Here is a 20,769-nt window from a genome sequence, read left to right as displayed (position 1 = left end):
CTGACCTTGAACTTGAAATTCTCTGCCTCAACCATGCCTGACTATAAAAAAGGAAGCAAAACAATAGGAGATAACAGCTGCAGCTTCAAAATGAAAAGTTAGTTCCTAAATTGTGAGCGAAATGTAATCTCAAATATTTTTTCCTTGAATGCATAATGCCAAGCTTACCAAATGATACCAAGTGGAAACAACTAAGTAACCTCTGACAGGTGCACAGATCTGCCCACTGGCCATAGCAAGAACCCCTGGAGGAGAGAGAGCAAACAAAACTGCTGGTAGAAGTTCAAGTCCCCTTCAAGTACTGTTTGGAGTCGGAAGACTAGCTATATCTTAAATATATTTAAAAACGTATCACTAAGTTTCTTATAAGGGGATAATTAGTTACTGGTGTCAGCGGTGTTTGGTTTCTTAATTTTGAGTCAGTAGTATCTCTCCACTGCAGGAATTCTCCACGGGATCCACAAATCTTAACTAGCGTCCAGGCTCTCTTGATGGCTGGCTTCACGGGTGTGTTCTGCTGCCATCTACTGCCCACAGGTGGCACAGCACAGTGGTTAGCAGTGACTTAACCCATTCCCAGGATTGTCCTTTGGTGTTTGCCAGAAAGTAGGAGAATTCCAGAAAGAAGAAAGACCGTTAGGATGAGCTGGCTCCTAAAACTAACTGCCTCATCCAGCCGGCCACGCCCACCCGCCTGCAGGCCTGTGCGTCAGCCCACCCCAGAGCACACATCACAGTGCAGCGCAAAATCCTGCTTTGCTGAGATGTCAGTGAAATGATCTTGGATTTTTAAGTTATTTGAATGGTTTGCATCAGTAGAAAGATGAATGCTTTAAGAGACCCTGTCCCGGGGCTGGGGATGTGGCTCAAGCGGTATTGCGCTCGCCTGGCATGCGTGCGGCCCAGGTTCGATCCTCAGCACCACATACCAACAAAGATGTTGTGTCCGCCGAGAACTAAAAAATAAATAAATATTTAAAAAAAGAGAGAGACCCTGTCCCCTTGGGTCACCTTCAAAGCTGGTCAGCCACACTTAGAATGTGCTCTGGAGAGAAACAATCTTAGGGCAGACAACACTGATCACCCCCTTCCTCCACGACCATGCCTGTATACACACGTGCTGGTCCCGGATGAACAGATCACATTTTCACATACTGGACGTTAGTGTCAGATGGTGGTTAATAACTACTGGGGTTAGTGCTTGTTTGAATCAAGACTCGCCCACATACTGCCTGGGTAAGTCTAGGCAAGTCACCACGAATCTCAGCCTGTTTCTGTTGCTGTAACATGGGGACAGTAGTAACTGGAGTGGCTTGTTAATCCAATGAATATTTATGAATTGCTTGCTATTTGTCAAGTGTTCACTTTTTATTATTGATTTTGGTACTGGGGATTGAACCCAAGGGTGTTTCACCACTGAGCTGCATCTCCGTGCCTGGCTAAAGATACTGCGTGAAAAAAAAAAGCTGGCATCAATGCCTGACACCCCCGCCCCCAACGCCTTTCTAGTTTTCACTAGAAGGAATGTTTATCTCCTGACGTATGCAGTGTTCACTCATCAGCCTGCTAAAAACCTTTCTCACCAGACCCCCCCCCACACACACACACATCTGTGAACCTGTATTTGAAAGGCTTGGTCCTCCTTCATTTTCCCCCTACTCAATGGAGCCTCATAGAATATTAGATCCTTTTCCGCTCAAAAGCATGATGATTGGGTGTTCACACTGTTGTATGAGATGTGCCTTTCTTTAACTTTGTAACAAAGTCAGCCCATTACCTGTCTATGTGAAAGAATCTTAAACGTCATCTAGTCCAGCTGTGCCCAATGCAGGACTGGATACTGTAACACCCTGTGTGGACATCACCTGGCCTTCCCATCTTTGAACAATTTAACCATTAATTCATCTTATACCCAAATCAACTTCCTTGTTAAGTCCTAGTTGTGCTCTACAGATCTTAGAAAAAGGTTTGCTCTCCCTTAGGACAGCTCTTTATATATTTGAAGAGAGTTGTCACTTCCTTTGTCAAAAATCATCTTTTAGGGCTGGGGTGTATCTCAGTGAAGGAGTGTGTTTGTCTAGCATGTGTGAGGCTCTGGGTTCCATCCCCAGCATCACCAAAAAAAAAAAAAAAAAGGATTCAGAGCTGGATGTGGTGGCTGATGCTGTTAATTCCAGTAACTTAGGAGGCTGAGGCAGGAGGATCACAAGTTAGAGACCAACCTTAGCAACTTAGCAAGAACCTATCTCAAAAAATAAATAGGGCTGGAGTGGTAGAGTGCTTGTCTAGCATATGTGAGACCCTTGGAAGGGCCTAAATCATGGCTTGAGATGAAAGATGAAAATAATCTCCATAAAGTCTCCGCCCCCCAAATGCATTGCTTCAACGGTGAGTTCTTTTTCTTATTCAGCGTTTGCAAGCTGAGTTACCATAACCTTGGGAGGGGAAAAGGGTTGGGCTGGCTCATGTGCCAAGTTTGGGGTGCCGGCTGCTCCCCGGGAGGCTCTGGGCCCCCCTGATGGCCCCACCGAGCTGCTCCGCCCTGCTCACACCCAGGAAGCCCTGAGCTGCCACACAGGACAGCACACACATGCCAGCAGCCAGCCGCTGGGTCGAGCTGCTCCTTAATGTCAGCATTTTTTCTTTTGTACCAGGGATTGAACCCAGGGACACTTTACCACTGAACCACATTCCCAGCCCTTTCAGTTTTTAGATTTTGAGACCCTAAGTTGCTTAGGGTGTTGTTATGTTATTGAGGCTGGCCTCCAACTTTCGATCCTCCTGCCTCAGTCTCCTGAATCCCTGGGATTACAGCCATGTGCTCCTGCACCTGGTTTAAGTCTCAACCTTATACAGAACCCCCTTTTCTTGATATTTCTTGTGTGAGAAACAAATTGGAACTTGGGAGTGGAGCCCAGGGGCCTGCATGCTGGGCAGGAGGCACCCCCTCCCGCCCCTCCTGACATTTTATTAGCTCTCCACTTGATACCACTTTTTTACAGATGAGGAAATTTAGGAAAGAAGCTGGGACAGAGACACAGGCAGGCTGACCCCAGGGGTCCCCCATGCACCCTGCTGTGGCTCAGGGATCTCTCCAGGGAGTGCCACCCAGACGCACAGTCCACTTCCCCAGGGCATCTCGAACTCAGAACAGGAGCTGGCCGGTTCCCTGTTCTCAACCACTTCCTCCTGTATTTCTCTCGGGTGGAACCATCATTTCCACAAGAAACTCCCTGGTGGCAGGTCCCCTCCCTCCCCCTTCTCCTAACTCTTAAATCCAGCTCTTCTTCATCCTGTTAACCATCCACGTGCTGAGGTGGAGCTGTGGGGAGACTCCTGGCGTAAGCCTGCCTGTGTCCACGTCCCAGCTTCCTTTCTTACACTCCCTGTCACCAGGGCTCTGCAGAAGAGGCGCCTGCACGTCGAGGGAGCCCTTGCCAGGTGCCAGCAGCCCCTGCCTACAGCACTGTGACCCACACTCCCAAATGCCCGTCTAGTTCCCTCCAAGCCCGCCCAGCCCAACCTGCCACTGTGGTCACCAAAATGGCATCCTGCCCCGTTGCTCTCCCCAGCGGAGAACCTTCCAGTGGTTCCCGACAGGTGGCAGGAGGAAGGCCACCAGTCCCTCGTCTGAACGTCTGAACGTGTAGTTCGTGTGATATCCACCTCACTCCCCACGCCTCTGCCCTCCCCCTGGAGGGATGATCCCAACACCTGCCCTTGAAACACCCAATTTGGGGGTAACCCTTCATTTTGATACAATGTTAGACTTACAGAAAACTTTGCAAAATAGTGCAAATTCTCCTTACTCTTCACCTTCACCCAGATCACCGTGGGTATTTTGCATTGGCATGCATATGCGCACGCGCACACACACATACACACACACATGCACCATGTATAAATATTTTCTTCTGAGCTATTTGATAGTGAATTTCAGACATATTGTGCCCTTTTATCCCTAAATACATCAGCATGTCTTCAAAGAACACGAATGCTCTTACATCATCAAATTATAGTTATCAAAATTAGAAAACATTCATGCGATATTTTCTAATCTACAGGCTATGATCAGATGTCACTAACTGTCCCAGGAATGCTCCTTACAGCTCTTTTGTTCTGAGTTGTCACATCACCCTATTTCCTCTTACGTGACACTGCGTTTTTAAAGAGTTGAAGCTTGTTGTTTTGCAGAACATCCCCCAGTTAGAGTTTGCGTGGTGTTTTTTCAGAATAATACGCAGTCTTCCTGCTCGGCGGGAACAGCCCAGAAACAATGCTGGGCCCTTCTCAGCAAATCGACGGGCCACATGCTGCTGCTGGGTTGTCCCACTCTGGGTGATAAGAACACTCAGGACTATTTTCCTTCAACTTCAGTTTTCGTTTCACCTTCTAAGGAAGCCTTCTTGGCCCTTCCACTCCAGTTAGGTCAGGTGTCCATTCCCTGAGGCCCAGGGGCGGAGTCCATTCACACTGACCCAGGCAGCATGTGTGTCCCCACGTCCCTCGACTGTAAGGCCCACCTCTTGCTCAGTAGAGTGGCCTGAGCAAGAGGCACTTAAAACGTGTTTTTTCAGTGAATGAGTGAGAGAGAACGTGCGGGAGCTGGTACAGTTTACAGAGCAGCCGTGTGTCTGTCTGTGCTTCCTCTCTGCTTTTATCCGTGAAGCATGGCAGACGGGGGTGTGGCGGGGGTGGGCTTCTGTTTGTGCCAGATTGTCACCGAAAGCATGCAAGTCTGACCCCGTCTCGGTTCAGAAGCATGGTATTTAGCCTTCCTTTGCGGGGTGACTGGGCCAATTCTAGAGCTTTCCACGAGTTTCTTGGTGGGAGGAGAGTGGGAGTGGGGGACACTCTGGGCTTTTGGTGGTGTGAAGTGTTGGGACTCCGCAGAGCACATGGAGAGACTTTCATAGTGAGCTGGCCTCCGCCCTGCAGCCTCTGTGGAGCCCGTGTGTCACACCAGGGAGGGAAGTGGCCCCAGGGACACCCCGCAGCCTCTCACATCACTGTCCCCTCTGCTCTTTCAGACGCAGGAGGAAGGAGACGCACTGAGGCCTCGGGGCTCCTCAGCTCCGCTGCTCAAGTCCCCGGTGCAGGCTGCACCCTTGGCCTTGGAGGCTTCTGGAAGAGCCCTGGACGCGGTTCCGGAAGCCTGGCCGTCTCTTCTGTCCTGTTTTGCTCTTTGTGAGACGTAGGCCAGCGCTGGCCTGCTCAACCGGATCCTCATGTGGGTCCCTCTGAAGTCACCGCTGGGAATGGCTGTCGCTGGGCTTTGTGGCTGATGAACAACAGCTGTTGAGCGTTGGTCCTGGGTGGTGATTTCCCGGGAAACCAGGCCTCCGCTGCCAGCCAGGAGGACGGGAGACGTGGGTCCCCGTCAGCCACGACTGGTGACCTGGGCGCCCCAAGCTGTAGGCTCATTCAGGGCAGCTCGCTCTCACCTGGTGACACAGATGGCAGCTGGGGAGGAGCCAGGGGGCCGGGTGTGAAGCGAGCTAGAGCAGCCCTGTGACAGGACAGTCACAACACACACCTTAGCAGCTTCCAGTTCCCTGTGAGGGACATGCTCAAAGATGAGTGTCCTCAGGAGCTGGCGGGGAGCCGTCTCAAGGTGGAGTGGTCCCCCGCCAGCAGGGCCTCCGTGGAGGTGGCGCTGGGCCCCCCCAGCCGGGCTCCTGGATTCCCATCTCTGTGTTGGTGCCCTAATGGCCCCTGGGGTCTCCTGTTGTGCTGAATTGAGTGGAATTGCCTTGAATCAAATTGGACTAAAATAAATTGAATTGAAAGGCCTACAAATAGGTATGAATGTCCCCGTGGAGTGCCAGGCCCTGGGGGGTCAGAGCTGAAGGAGGCATCCCTGGTCACACCGCTGGGCTGTGAGGGTGCTGTGCACTTGCAGTGAGAGCACATTCAGGGGCGATGGGTGGGGGAGGGGAGGGAGGAGTAGGGAGGCGGGGGGGGGGGGTGACCTTGGAGTACTGAGTGGGGAAAGAGAAAGCAAGGGTAGGAAGTAGCACTGCCGTGGAGGAAAGGCAGGGACCAAAGAGAGGTGACGCCGGCTTACCTGTGCCTGTCCACGTCCACACAGAGGAGAACGCCCCCACCCAGCCTGCGACCCCCAGCATGGAGACCCCAGGAAGTGCCCCCGCCACACCTACTCAGAATCCCAGGCAGATGGCCCAGGAACTTGCATTTTGAAAGACACTGTAAAGTGAATTCAAAGACCCAGATGGCCTGGGGGACAGGGGGGAACCCGGATCCCAACCTGTGTCCAGTAACTCACTGTCACACTTCCTTGCACACCAGAACCACCTGGAGGGGCTTGTCGAAACTGCTGGGCTACACCCCCAGATTGCTGCTGCTGCTGAGAGGGATCCACACAGACAGGAGGAAGCCCAGGGGCTCTTCTGGGGAGCCCTGAGATTTGAGAGATGCACCTTTCTTACGGATGCACCCAACCTAGGTTCTAAGCCCTCCCCTCCAGACAGAAGGTGCTCTGGACATGGAGCCTTGCCCAGTGCCCTGGATCTGAAGGAGGGTGAGCCTGGGTCCTTGGTTTCTTGGGGCATCTGGGGCCCCTTACCCCAGGTGATGCCCTCCCAAGCTGCCCTGCAGAGGTCATGACCCTGAGGCCACTCAGCACGTCTGGGGACCCAAGCTTCCTGCAAACTGTAGGGACTGCTGTTCATTCTTGGGCCGGTCACTGCTTGGATCCGCAGCCCACAAGAGCTGAAATAAAGCCCCACTTGAAGTGGTAAGTCTGTGGGTGCTGGCGCCCCCTTCCCGCCATCAAGGAGCTGGTACTGTGCCCCAAACAAAAGACACAAGCACACCAGTTGTCAAGTCTCGCCTGGCAGGTCTAGCTCCTGGGACTACTCACAGGCCCAACCTGGCCCCGTCAGGGTCCTGGAGGGAGGAAAGCACAGGTTCATTTGAACAGGGACACGGGATGTAGCTGTAAGGGATTCGAGTAGGCAAGGCCTGGATGTAGGAGTAAAGAGAAGTCTAAGTCACCCAGGCCAAGAGCTGCAGGGAGCTCCCTCCCCAGGGCCGAGCTCAGCCCTTGCCTGAGAGCACTGCTGGGCCCACATGGGGCCTGCTGGGAGTCTGTCTCTAGGGTGTCAGGTGGCTGATTGTGCAAGGGACAGCACCTTCCTGCAGGAAATAGGCTGCAACCACTGAGGAGGGGTGCAGGGGGAGGCGCTGGGCACAGCAGGGCCTGGGGCTGGGGCATCCACGTGCAGTGCCGGAGCGGACCAAGCTGGCGCACGAGAACCTTCCTCTTGCAGTGCTTGCCACTGTCCACCGGAAGGGAAGATATCCAGAGGAGCTGGATCCATTGTCTCAGAGCAGACAATGAAGTGTGTGAACTTGGAGCCACTTGACAATTGGCATGATTCCCAAAGATTGGCTCTTCACTCGGGAGCCCAGGGCGTGGGAGTTGTCAAAGCTACTCTTCCAGCCCAACTCAAGGGCTCCCCTGTCAAGTCCCTTAACACTCTAGACACCAAATGACTTGCTCAAGGTCATACAGCTGGGTGGGGTCGTGAGCAACTATAGCTTGCTCTCCACAGCCCCCTGCTCTGTCTCTCAGGAAGCCCTTTTGTCATTAAATTGGGCCAGGAGACTGATAGTACCGGAGCTGAAAACCCTGTTTGTTTGTTTGTTTGTTTGTTTATTCTGGTACCAGAGATGGAACCAGGAACACTTTACCACTGAGCTTCATCCCTGGTCTTTTTTTTTTTTTTTTTTTTTTTTTGAGACAGAGTCCTGCTAAGTTGCTTAGGACCTTCCTGAGTTGCTGAGGTTGGCCTCAAGCTTGAGATCCTCCTGCCTCAGCTTCCTGAGTTGCTAGGATTACAGGTGCGCACCATTGCACCTGGCCAAAAAACAACAACAAAAAATATTTAAAATGAATAATCCCAGCACAGGAGAGCTCACAACACAGGTGTCTAGTATGAGGACAGGGAGTTTCCTGACATTCCAACAAACAAAACAGAACCCTTTCTCCTTCCTTTGAAATCTGTGAACTCTTTAAGTCAAATGTGAGGAGCAGACAGTGTAAGTGATATACCCCCTTCTACACTCAGTGTAGCCATTGGAGGTACCTAGCAAAGACTGGTTGCTTTGGTTCATAACTTGGCTGGCACAGTCCTTGGATCTTGTCCCATGTGTTCCCTTCCTGGAAAATTTCATAGTAGAGGTGGTAACAGTCCCTAACACCTGTGTATCTTACCCTTGGCTTTTTGCTTTACAAGAAGCAGCCCACAAGACTCCAGAATGAAGAAACTCTTCCTCGATACACACATTCAGAAAACCAAACTGGGGCGGTGTATCAGTCAGCCGCACCACCCTGTAACAAGGCGCTGCAGATTGAGAGACACCACACATTTATCTTCTCGATTCTGGTGATGGAGGTGTGGGCAGGGCTGGTTTCTCTTGGCCTCTCTCCTGGACCGGGAGACACCTGCTTTCTCCCTGTGTCCTCACATGGTCATTCCTCTGTGTCTGTATCCTAATCTCTTCTTATAAGGACCCCAGTCATATTGTGACACTAGGGACCACCCATATGAGCTCATTTTAATATCTACCTCTTCAAAGACCTCTCTCCAGACACAGTCACATTTGGAGGTACTGTGGGTTAGGATTTCAACAAACAAATGGGGAGACACAGTTCAGTCCTAAACAGACAGTATTTTCTTTGTTATAAAAACTTGACTTTTTTTTTCTTCCCTTTTTGCAGTGCTGGGGACCGAACTTTGCAGATGCTAGGCAAATGCTCCTCCTCTGAGCTAAATCTCCAGCCCATAAACTTGAATTTATATATAGTTTATGGCTTTTAATAATTTAAGAGATACCATCTCTGGTTTAAGCTGCCCTTCCTAACATCATGATCCAATTCATTTTGTATTCAAATAAACATGAGATGTGTAGTCTTTCACATTTGAAAATATGTGAAATCCCTTCCACTTTTGGAATTCCAAGCCAGTTCTTGGTGGGCCACTCTCTAGTATCAATAAAAAGTTGAGGGCTGGGGATGTGGCTCAAGCGGTAGCGCGCTCGCCTGGCATGCGTGCGGCCCGGGTTCGATCCTCAGCACCACATACCAACAAAGATGTTGTGTCCGCCAAATACTAAAAAACAAATATTAAAATTCTCTCTCTCCCTCTCTCTCACTCTTTCTTTAGAATAAATAAATAAATAAATAAATAAATAAATAAATAAATAAATAAATAAAAATAAAAAGTTGAACTCAGAGCTGGGCGCGGTTGTTCATGCCCACAGCTTGAGCCCAGGGTTTGAGGCCATCCTGGGCAACAGCAATATTGCCCTTGAAAAAACTTTAAACAAGTAAACAAACACCAAACATTGAACTCAGCACCTGGCATGTGGGGTGATCATGAAGAGGATCGTGTGCAACGACCCTGGGACACAAAATGAACTGTCATGGACCAACATTCCCCCCGCATCTGCTGGTGACTTGAGCCCACTGAGGGTCTGACGCCAGAGGGAGAAGGGCTGGCGCCACCTCCTGGAGAGATGAGGAATGTTCCGCTGAAGCCAGTGACACGTCCACAGAGCGATTCCAGGAATCACCAACAGAGGGCGCCAACATCAGGCGTCACATCAAGCTGGTCACACCCCAAACTGCAGCGTGGGTTCCCCTGTTGCCCACTTCCCACTGACCTTTAGAAAAGGACGAATTCGAGCCTGACATTGCCTTTGTGGATGACAATTTTGCAAAAAGGGTAAACTCATTTAGATAGGTTAGTTAGGGAGACCATGAATCATTAAAAAATAGGCAAAAACTAAGACTTTTCTTTTCCCAGCTTTGCAAGATGATGATGGATGATGTGGTTGGAGTCATCTCTTTTAACAGGGCTGTATGGCCCCCATTCATCCCTGGAAATAGGAGACAGAGGGTCTACCTCAGTGAAGTCTAACCTGCCTGTGGGGGCCTTGGATGCTCCCAGGTGACATGAGCAGCCAGGGCAGGGGACCTCCCCCTTGGAGGAGAAGCACTTGGGACATGAGAGCTGCAGAACACCTCTGTGAGGTGCAAGGGAAGTCTCTGTTGGAAACGTGCAGATCCACTGGGCTCCGGGAAAAACAAAACAAAACAAAGCCGTCACCCACCACACCGGCCTGCTTTGAGCATGAGCCAAAACCTGCTGTCCCCACCCACTGTCCAGACCACACTCCGTCCTGTAAGGACTGGGCTCTGTCCCAGTCTATGAAAAGTCCGAGCTGCTAAAATAGATAAGGTGCTAAGTTTGGGGAATGGGACGCAGAAAAGAATAATTGTGCCTTGGTGGTCTGTCGGGCTGTGTCTCTCTAGTGGGAGTCACAGCACTTAAATATGTAAATAAAGACAACTGTGCTCCAGGGTGCGGGGAGTGCCAAGTACGAGAAGGGTAGAGGCTGAGGAGTCAGGGAGGGCCTTCAGGAGGCCGCGAGGAGACCCAAAAGGCAGAGCCAGGATTTGGGACAACAGAGAGAACTCAGAAGAGGGCTAAAGAGGGGACAGATGGCTCACACATGTCTGGGAGTGTCAGCCAGCTGGGGCCCAGGGTCCACTGAGGGTGGGCATCCTGGGCACTGCTTGTGGAGTCGGGGCTGGCCTGGGGTGTGGTCTCAGGCATGGCTGAACCGGGTGTGGTCATTCAGGCACGTGGTCCATCAGGAGACAGGGTGAGTCTGGCCAGGTTTGGAGGGCCGCTGGAGGTTGGTGTTTGAGGAGGATCACTGGGTGGGAACCGGCTTCAGTGTGTCCTGTGGTCCTGTGGTGACGGTGGGTGCAGTTCCGAATCCCCTGCCCCTGCCCTCCGAGAGGCCTCAATCTGGAGTGGACAGACTTCTCTAGGGACAAGAGAATGTGCCCATGGTTTCCTGCTGCTTCTGGCAGGCAGGACACAGGCCCTGTGTTGCTCTGCCCCCCTGAGGCCCCCAAGGAAGCTATTTCCGATCCCATTTTCTGCTGAGGCAGGACCGGGGTGGAGGCCACAGAGGAAATCACTCTCAGGGCCCTGGGACTGGTTGACTCTGTCCTCAGCTAGGCCCATGGGTGGAAATCCCCTGCTCCAGCTCCCTGGAGCTCCCTGGCCTGGGTCCCAGTCGTCTGCCCCTCTGGAGGCAGCTGGCTTTCTCATGAGTCTCCCTTTTCTGGAACCGTCCAAATCCCCAGAAGCCCTGTTCTGAGACCTAGCAAGGCTGACCAGATGTGCTTGCCCAGGGATCCCAGAGCCCCTGCTGTGCCACCCTGCGGAGAGAAGGGCCTGGCTGGGCCTGGTCTCATCTGTTGTTTTGCCTGCAAAGGAGCCTCAGCAGCGTTTTCCTCTGCTCTCCAGCCGGGCTCTGCCTTTGGCCTGCATCTCATTAGGGGGGCCACTGAGGTGGCTAAGCTGGGTCAACATCGGGGTGAGCTGCTGGGGCCACCATCACTGCCCCATGGGGGACCCTACGTGACCAGGAAAGTGATGCGAAGACAGGAGCGGGTGGCGGCCAGCACTAGCCCTGGAGTATCTGGATCTGTATGTGTGCAGGTCACTGTTTCTGGACTTTTCCATGGTGTAGGCCAACACACTCTCAGTTTGGGTCTGAGAAGCTGATCTGAGGTTTTTTTGTTGTTGTTGTTGTTACTTGCCGGGTTTCTGTTCTTGTGACTGAAAGGCTCAGGGGTCACTCCAGGAAAACTGGGCTAACTGGGCTGCGCAAAATAACCCCACAAGAGACACAAATACCTTTTTCTTTGGGGTCACTGTAACGGCTTCTCTGACCTTAAGGGTCCGCAGGAAGAGAGCGAGCAAGAGCACGTGCTGACCCCTTTTATTGAGGAGAAGCTTTTCAAATGAGGCAAGGGGTCAGGTTTCAGGGGGGCTGAGTCTATCTTCATGATGTCCACTGTCAGCAGGTTGACTGACACCTGGGCAGGCCACACCCAAGGGCACAGTAAGAGGAGGGGACACACACAAGGCACTTCCATGGAAGATTCTATCCTAAACAGGGCCAGGGCTTATATTACAAAGGAACAGGTGAGCTTAGCTGTAGCAAGACACACCCATGCACGAGACCCTGACCCTCGCACCCAAGAAGGGTGCCACATTTCTGCCACTGAGCGCCTCAGCACCCAGCTGGGGACTGTGACCCAGTCACGTGTAAGGTTGGCCTCCCACCGTTACTTGCTAGCCAAGGCTTCCAAGAGGCCTGTCCAGCCACACGGAGCCTGCAGTCTCCTGACCCATCTCCCTTCCCGGGCTGCCATCTGCTCCCGTGCCAGGCTACATGGCAGATGTGTGGATGGACCCACGTCTCCACCCTCCTTCACCCAGCAGGGCCCCGCGTGACTCTGCCACTTCCCACCAGCACTCCCTCCTGCCTGGAGGGCGTTGATCACTGGCTTCCTGTCTCCTGCTGTTGAAAGAACATTCTAGAGCTCAGCGATCAGATGGGCTCAAGAACCTTGGCGACTCCTGCCTTCAGTCAGAGCCCTCCCTACTCACCGACCCACGCCCCAGGCGCTGTGAGGGTTCAGGCAGTGCCACCCCACTTCCAGCTACAGCTCACACCACCAGGACCAGTCCCTCCCTGAGTCCCTGGCCCAGCCTTGCTCCTCAAGTCCCTCCAGGCGCCTCTCCCCATGAACTTGGGCTGAGTCCCTGCCGGCAGTGCCTTTCCCTCTGACACCTCACACGCTGCGCTTTGGCCCCATGGAGCCATGTCCTTGTGTCCCAGGGTCACCTGCCACACATTTCCTCTTCTGAGCTTCTGGAGGGCAGAGCCTGTTCCCTCACCTTGGATTTGCTCCCAGGCTGAGCTTGGTACCTGCACAGGTCGGGGCTCAGCGGACATGTGCTGTAGGTGAAGGGACAGAAGCCCAGACCGCGACACCTCCGGCTCCCCAGCTTACGCCCACCCCGCTGGCCTCTTACCAGAGGGTTCCAGGATGCCCCAGAGCCCTGTTCCTCACCCACTCACAGGGCCCTCTGACTCCATCTTCCCCTCCCTCCCTCCCTCCCTCCCTCATAGGCAGCTGCGGGTTCACTCTGCCATTTTCCAGCAAGATGCGAACCTTGGAGAATCAGGACTTTGGTGTAACTTGGGTGGAGGGGTCAGCTAGGAAAGCAAGGCAGGTAGGAATGATCCGGAGCATTCCAGAGGACCAGGGCAAGACAGGGGGCGAAGCTCTGCCCCCCGCCTGGCTCCTTTGGGGATCTCCCTTCTGGGGCCAGAGGAAGGGTCCCCTTGGGTGAGTATGGCAGGGCAGGGGTGTGGGGGCTGCGGGGGGGCTGAGCTCAGAGCCTTGGAGCCCAGTGCCTGCCACCCAGCAGCCCCACTGAGCCCCGGGCAGGGCGTGGCCCAGGGTTTGTGTGAAGTTACCTGGAAACCAGGTCCAGTCACACGTGCCAGCCCCATGGCACCCCCCCAGTTCTGTTCATGAAGCTGGGTTGCTGTTTCAGGGAAGCCACAAATACAGCCATCCCCAGAGCCAGGGACGAGCAGGAGGACAGGCACCCCCAAGGACATTAATGACCAGGAAACAAAGCATCCTGGGTTCTGAACAGGTGAGGGCCTCAGAGACAGGAGGATGCAGGGTGCCAGGTGAACAGCAGGGAGACCAAATAGGACTAAGGATGTCAGGAAAGGGAGCTCCGAGCTGAGAACAGGATTGGCTTCCTGCAGTGTGACCTGCTCTATTGCCCAGTAAGCCCAGACTGGGGAGGGGCCCTGTGCTTGAAGTGCAAGGCTTCACGGGCGCCATCTTGAAGTCCTCAATGGATGTTATCTTTGAACTGGGCTTGGTAAGCAGAGTTTGATGGACAATGGGATGTGCACAGAGGCTTGGAGCTTTAGCTCACATGTGGTCCTGCCTCCCTGGGATGGGTCTGGGGTGCCCACTCTCTCCACCTTGCCTGGTGATTGCAGGCCCCTTGGTCCCTGGTGGAGACCTGGGCATGGATGTAGGAAGCACCAGGTATGGGTATGGGTGAGCCCCTGAGCACTGTGGGCATTTGCCTATGGCTTCCCCATGCTTGTGTGGTCTTACAAATTAAAAACACCAGGACTTTTGAGAGAGAAATATAGACCAAGGGAAAAGTTGTTTTCCTGCCTTTTTGGAACAGAGCTTTACACATTCATTTTGTATCGGGTCCTGCACATTATGTAGCCAGCCCTGGTTGATGGACTATTAGAAGTGAGGGTGGCCCAGCGTCTCAAGAAGTTGGGTCAGGTGGAGCCACGTGCTTCTGGAGTTGATGCCGAAGTTGAGTCCAGCCACAGCTTCTTAGAAACAATCAAGAACGTGAAGAGAGAGCCGGCAGAATGGGAGAAAATCTTATCTCCTGCAGCTCAGGTAGAGCATTAATCTCCAGGATCTATAAAGAGCTCAAAAAACTTAACACCAAAAAACCAATAACTCAATCAATGGGCAAAGGAACTGAGCAGGGACTTCACAGAAGAAGAAATAAGAATGGTCATCGAATACATGAAAAAATGTCCAACATCACTAATAATTAGAGAAATGCAAATTAAAACTACACTGAGATTTCATCTCACTCCAATCAGAACGGCAATTATCAAGAATAAAAGTAACGGGCTGGGGATGTGCCTCAAGCGGTAGCGCGCTCGCCTGGCATGCGTGTGGCCCGGGTTCGATCCTCAGCACCACATACCAACAAAGATGTTGTGTCTGCCAAGAACTAAAAAATAAATATTTAAAATTCTCTCTCCTCTCTCTCTCTCTCTCTCTCTCTCTCTCTCTCTCTCTCTCTCTCTCTTTCTTAAAAAAAAAAGAATAAAAGTAACAATAAATGTTGGTGAGGATGTGGAGGAAACAGTATATTCTTACATTGCTGGTGGGACTGCAAATTGGTACAACTGCTCTGGAAAGCTATATAGAGATTCCTCAGAAAACTTGGAATGGAACCACCATTTGACCCAGCTATCCCTCTCCTCGGCATATACCCAAAGGACTTAAAATCAGCATACTACAGGGACACAGCCACATCAATATTTATAGCAGCTCAATTCACAATAGCTAAGCTATGGCACCAACCTAGATGCCCTACAACAGATTAATGGATAAATATTACTCAGCCTTAAAGAAGAATGAAATCATGGCATTTTTCAGTAAATGGATGGAACTGGAGAATATCATGGTAAGTGAAATAAGCCAGTCCCCAAAACCCAAAGGTGGAATGTTCTCTCTGATATGTGGGCGCTGACCCACAACAAGGGAGGGTAGGGAGGGGAGAATCTAAGTTCACTGGATGAGACAGAGGAACGAAGGGAAAGGGGCCGGGGGATGGGAATAGGGAAGACAGTAGAATGCACCAGGCATAACTGTCCTGTCCTTATCCACGATGCACGACCAGTGTCACTCCACATCATGTGCAGCCACAGAATGGGACCTCAATTAGGATAAGTCATACTCCGTGTATGTATAATATGTCAAAATACACTCTACCGTTGGGTCTGGGGAGGTAGCTCAGTTGGTAGAGTGCTTGCCTCACATGCACAAAGCCCTGGGTTCAATCCCCAGCGCCTCACACACACTCCACTATCATGTGTATCTGAAAAGAACAAATTCAAACCTTTTAAAAGAAGTTGCCTTCAGGAGGGTGGGGCCTGGTCCCGGGGTGAGATAGGACCCTCCCTGTGTTCGGATGCTGGGAAAGAGGCCAGATGGGTGCTCCAAGGTTCTGGCACGTTCACGTTTCCTAGACTTCAGAGAGTTGTCCCAGCCAAAACCACGTCCCCGTTTGCAAGCCATCTGCCTTCGTGTTCCCCTGAGGGGCAGCTAGAGGCCCACTCACCCCTGCACCTGCCTGCAGGTCAGTCAACTGCAGACGGGAAATATCTTTAAAAATTGCATCTGTACCAAACATCCCAAACTTCTTGTTATCATTTTCCCTGAAAAATGCAGCTTGACACCTGTTTACATTTGCCTTGTTTTCAGTATCATAAGCCATCGAGAGAGGATTTGGAGTGTGCTGAGGATATGGTGGGTTCCAGACAAATACTATGGAATTTCTTCCCCCTCCCCCTCCTCCCCCTCTCTCCCTCCTCCTCCTCCCCCCTCTCCCTCCTCCTCCTCCTCCCCCTCTCTCCCTCCTCCTCCCCCTCCTCCTCCTCCTCCTCCCCCTCCTCCTCTTCCTCCTTCTTTTTTTTTTTTGTTAATGGGGATTAAAGGGGCACTCTACCACTGAACCACATCCTCAGCTCTTTCATCTTTTATTTTGAGTCTTGCTAAGAGGCTGAGACTGGCCTTGAACTTGTGATCTTCCTGCCTCAACTTGTGGAGTGGCTGGGATCACAGGCCTGCACTACCACCGGCAGTTACAGCATTTTACACGTGGAACTTGAGCTTCCTGGGATTTGGGTGAGGTGGCGCTGGGGTGGGGGGTGGAGCCAACTCCCTTGGTACCAAAGGAGACTGAGAGGTGAGATCTGGGACTGCCTGTAACTTGGGGAGCTGTGGCCTCTCCCCGGCTTCAGAATTCTCTGAGAATTCAATAAAAAGTTTGTATGGCCGGGTCCCACCCCCAAGACCCTGAATCAGTAGGTCTGAAAGTGAGTTTTCCACAAGGAACCCGGTGTGTGTGTGTGTGTGTGTGTGTGTGTGTGAACGCCTCTTAGTGGCTGGGTGAGCAGGTGGGTTGTCCACACCGAGGGTTGTCCCTGACAGGAGGGAGAAGAGTCTCGGAGGCTGTGCCCTCATGGGGAAGGGCTGAGCCATCCCTCAATGCCCACCAACCCACTGAATCCTGCCCCTGAGTTCTGTTCATTTGTCACACAGCAAAAGAGAAGCCAGAATTTGTGAGTGACCGTGAGAATAGATGGACAGGGCCGAGGCACGTCTGCCTCCGTGGTTCATAGAGGCTGCCTGCTCCTACCTTTCAGAACTGCCCTTTTGGTGGACAAAACCTCCACCTCAGACACCCCATAGCATCCATGCTGTGGGCCTTCTGTTTTAGGATTTGCTGGTGGGCAGTTTCATCTGAAGAGGGCCCATTACTACCTGGCTGACCCCGGCAAGGCATTTGAACCCTTATCTCTTCTCTGAGGGAGGACTAAGACCAGGGATTGAATCCAGAGGTGCTCTACCTCTGAGCCACATCCTCAGCCCTTTTTATTGTGAGACAGGGTCTCACTAAGTTACTCAAGGCCTCGCTAAGTTGCTGAGGCTGGCCTCCAACTTGTGATCCTCTTGCCTCAGCCTCCTGAGTTGCTGGCATTACGAGCGTGCACCACCACACCCAGCTGGAACTTTTATGGTCTCAGCTCACTGGGCTTGGGTGAAGACAAGACACAAAAACCTCCCTTTACATTTTTCTACCACTTCTAAATTTCCCCCACTGAGCAGCCTCACTTTAATGTAGAAGCCCCATAGAAGAGCTGTTAGGGCCGCGCTCCGTGGGACTTCCTGTAATCCCAGTGACCCAGGAGGATTGCAAGGTCCAGGCCAGAATGGGCAACTTGGTGAGACCCTTCCTCAAAATTAAAAATAAGAAAAAAGAGCTGGGGATGTACTCAGTGTCCAGTCCTTAGCACCCCAGGGTCAGTCCTTAGTACTCCTCCCCCCCAAAAAGAGCCAGGCTAGTCCCACGGGGAGGCAGGGCCGGGGAGCCCTGCAGCCCTGGCTGGCCTCCTGGCCTGGGAAGCAGACGCCACTGTGCCCACTAATTCCTGCCTGAGAGCAGGCTGCCCCGGGGCCAGCCTATCACGTCCACGTTGGGCTGCGGCTTCCTTCTCTTAAAGTAAGACGGGAAAGGAGTGACCACTTGTTCCTTATTTAGGACGTGGGCTTGGCGGCCTAGACATGGAGGGACTGTGTTGTTGTTGCTAACGAGCAGCCTTCAATTATAAGTTTAAAATAAACCCGTCCCCCTCCCTGGTTCCCGGCCTCCCTGGGGTGCTGGTCATGGAAAGAGACAGGGCCCAGCTGCCCGGGGCCTGCGGCTCTGCACCAGGCTGAGGCCAGCGGGCAGCCTCGGCCTAGAGCCAGCAGGAGGCCCCTCTGGCTCCTCCGGAGGAGCCGCTGGAGTCCATAAACATGGCCAACGGCAGGAACCACAGACAGGACCTCTGGGTGACTTGTGGGATGTGGCTGCCTCTGCCAGGGGCTGAGGGGGGGACTGTGGAGGGCTCAGGGTCTGCACCCTCTAAAGCCACGTCAGGGTTCCATGATCCTCCTCTTGAGGCTGGGATCAGGAATGTTTCCCAAAGGCCCAAGGTTTGCAAGTGTGGGCTGAGGTGCTCCTGGGAGAGGGTGAGGCCCTTAAGAGGCGGGGCCTAGTGGAAGGAAGTTAGGTCATTGGAGGCGTGCCTTTGAAGGAGCTACTGGGACCCGGTCTCTTTTGTTTCCTAGCTGCCATGCCATGAGAACTTCCTCACCACACATGACTGCCATGATGTGCTGTCACAGGCCCCACAACCCAGGGACCAATTGACCATGGACTAAAACCTCTGAAACTCTGAGCAAAAACAAACCTCTTTATAAGTCGTTTTCTTTTCTCAGGAGTTTTGTTACAGTAACAGGATGCTGACTGACACAGATGGAGTGTCTCTTTAACAGTTGTCGGCAGTTTTTTTCTGGGTTCATCTTCTGAACTGCTTGGGGCTCTAGACCAGAGCTTCCCCAATTTTAATGTGCTCACGAATCCCCTGGAGCTGACTCAGCACGTGTGTGTGTGTGTGTGTGTGTGTGTGTGTGTGTGTGTGTGTGCCTGAGGTTCTCATTTTTAGCCCACTCCCAGGGGATGTGGGTGCTGTGGGCCCCCAGATCCCACCCAGGACAGTGAGCCTCCTCCTGGTGCCAGGTCTACCGGGTGGCTCCTCTCACCAGGAGGCTGTGACAGGCCTGGCTTCAAGGGGGACTGAGCAGAGTGGGGATGTCTGATAAGCATCAGGGCCTGAGGCAGCCCTGAGGGACACTGAGGGCCATGCTTTGAGTGGGAAGGTGACTGGGCCACAGAGCCAGAGGAGGCAGTGACACCTGAGGGGTCTTAGAGGGCAGAGGCGGACCTCCCACCAGCGCCTGCTCCGACTGCTCCCCTGAACACGGGTGTGTCCCCGGAGGGTCAGGACAAGGACGCCTCCTGCCCCGTTAGCTCACCTCGTCTACCCGGCATCCGGCCAGGCAGGCTCTGAGGCTCCCCCCTCTTAGGGCTGGGGACTTACAAGGCCCTTGGCCAGGACAGAGGCTGGAGACCGGCTCTGGGCCCCCTCCCCAGCTGCCCGTGAGGACCTGAGTGTGGGATCCCTTTACCAGGGTCCCCCTCCACCTGGACAGATCCCTGAGCTGCCCCAAGCCGGGGCCTCTGTGAAGGTCAAGTTCTCTCTCACGTGTGATGGTCTTTCCACCCATGAGAGGTCCCCAAAGGAGTCCTCTTACAGGGACAGAAGCAGAATGGGGGTGTTAGGGGTGGGTGGGCCGGGGGAAGTGGGGCATTAGTGTTCAGTGGGTGCAGAGCCTCAGTCTGGGTCGAAGAGAACGTTCTGGTTTGGATGGTGGAGATGTCTGCCACCGAATTGTAGGATTAAAAAGGCTAAGACGGTAAATTTTATCACAAACACCAAGATGTGCTATTCTGGCGGCTTGAACTACCAAGGACCCACCAGAACAGCTTGGCTTGGACATAAATCTACAGGTACAGAGTGGCTGGTGGTCACCTGTGGGCCAAAAACACTGCAGTGGTTTGGATGATGTCCCCCAAAATGTGTGTTAAATAAAGGCTTGGTCACCAGCCTGTGTCACTCTTGGTAGGTGGAGGAAAACTTAAGATTAAGAGGTACGGCCTGGCGGGAGTTCTTTAGGTCACGGGTGGGGGGGGTGGGGGGTGGTTCTTTGAAGGTGATATTGGGACCCCAGCCTTTTCTTTTTTTTTTGGTACTGGGGTTTGAACCCAGGGGCACTCCACCCCTGAGCCATATCCCCAGCCCTTTTTGTATTTTATTTAGAGACAGGGTCTCACTGAGTTGCTTCGGGCCTTGCTAAGTTGCTGAGGCTGGCTTTGAACTCGCGATCCTCCTGCCTCGCTCTCTCAAACTGCTGGGATTTCAGACAGACACCACCAAGCTCAGCCTGGAATCAGCCTGGACTCCTCCCGACCAGAAACAGCAAGGACATTTGCTTAGCATCAACAGCAGCCTCCTTTCCAGGTAACAGGAGGCAGAACTGTAGATACGTCCAGTCTTTTCATTCCTCAATGCCTCTCCCAGGTCACCCTGACCCTGGGGACTGTGCTCTCTCTGCACAGCCAGGTGGCTGGGGTCTGGGCTACAGTGCCGTGTTTATCACACCCCACAAGCCCTTGGTCTTCAGGGACCAGGCTTGCAGCCAAATTCTGTCAGGACAGTGACTTCACGCTCACCGCAAGGGCAAATGTCTGCTACCTTCTCAGCCGAGGGCTGTCCCTGTGCAAGTGCTTGTTCATGATCTCCCCCGCCCGGAGTTCTGTGGGTGTCAGGGCCTGGTGGGGGCAGGGTGTGTGGCCCAGAGAGGAGCCTGGAAGGCTCGGGGACCACAGGGCTATAATCAGCTGTGATCTGGCAGAAGTACAGGGCACTCTCCCATCTAATCCCAGCCACATGGGGGGCTAAGGAGCGAGGATGGCAAATTTGAGGCCAGCTTCGGCTACTTGATGAGATCCTACCTCCAAATTCAAGGCTGAGAATGTAGCTTGGTGGTACAGCATCCCTGGGTTCAACCCCCACCCCCAAAATAGAAATGAAACAGAAACAAAAAACTGCAACAGGATGGTCAGA

The 20,769-nt window shown here is 52.9% G+C and overlaps 1 protein-coding gene and 1 non-coding gene across 2 annotated transcripts in view; both read left to right on the top strand.

The window, feature by feature from the left end:
- The window catches only part of Ssr1 (signal sequence receptor subunit 1), a 36,352-nt gene extending 30,516 nt beyond the window's left edge, over positions 1-5,836 (top strand). Inside the window, exon 9 of the mRNA XM_026384619.2 lies at positions 5,031-5,836. Coding sequence (XP_026240404.1) covers positions 5,031-5,055 — 25 coding nt within the window. The 3' untranslated portion in view covers positions 5,056-5,836. The remainder of the gene's footprint in view (positions 1-5,030) is intronic.
- LOC113179893 (small nucleolar RNA U13) lies at positions 1,685-1,791 on the top strand. Its single transcript, XR_003300394.1, has one exon. It is a non-coding gene; the product is annotated as a small nucleolar RNA U13 (small nucleolar RNA).
- Positions 5,837-20,769: the final 14,933 nt, after the last annotated feature.

This window comes from Urocitellus parryii, chromosome 8, assembly GCF_045843805.1.
Source record: "Urocitellus parryii isolate mUroPar1 chromosome 8, mUroPar1.hap1, whole genome shotgun sequence".
Taxonomy (NCBI): domain Eukaryota; kingdom Metazoa; phylum Chordata; class Mammalia; order Rodentia; family Sciuridae; genus Urocitellus; species Urocitellus parryii.
This window is presented reverse-complemented; position numbering and strand designations above follow the sequence as displayed.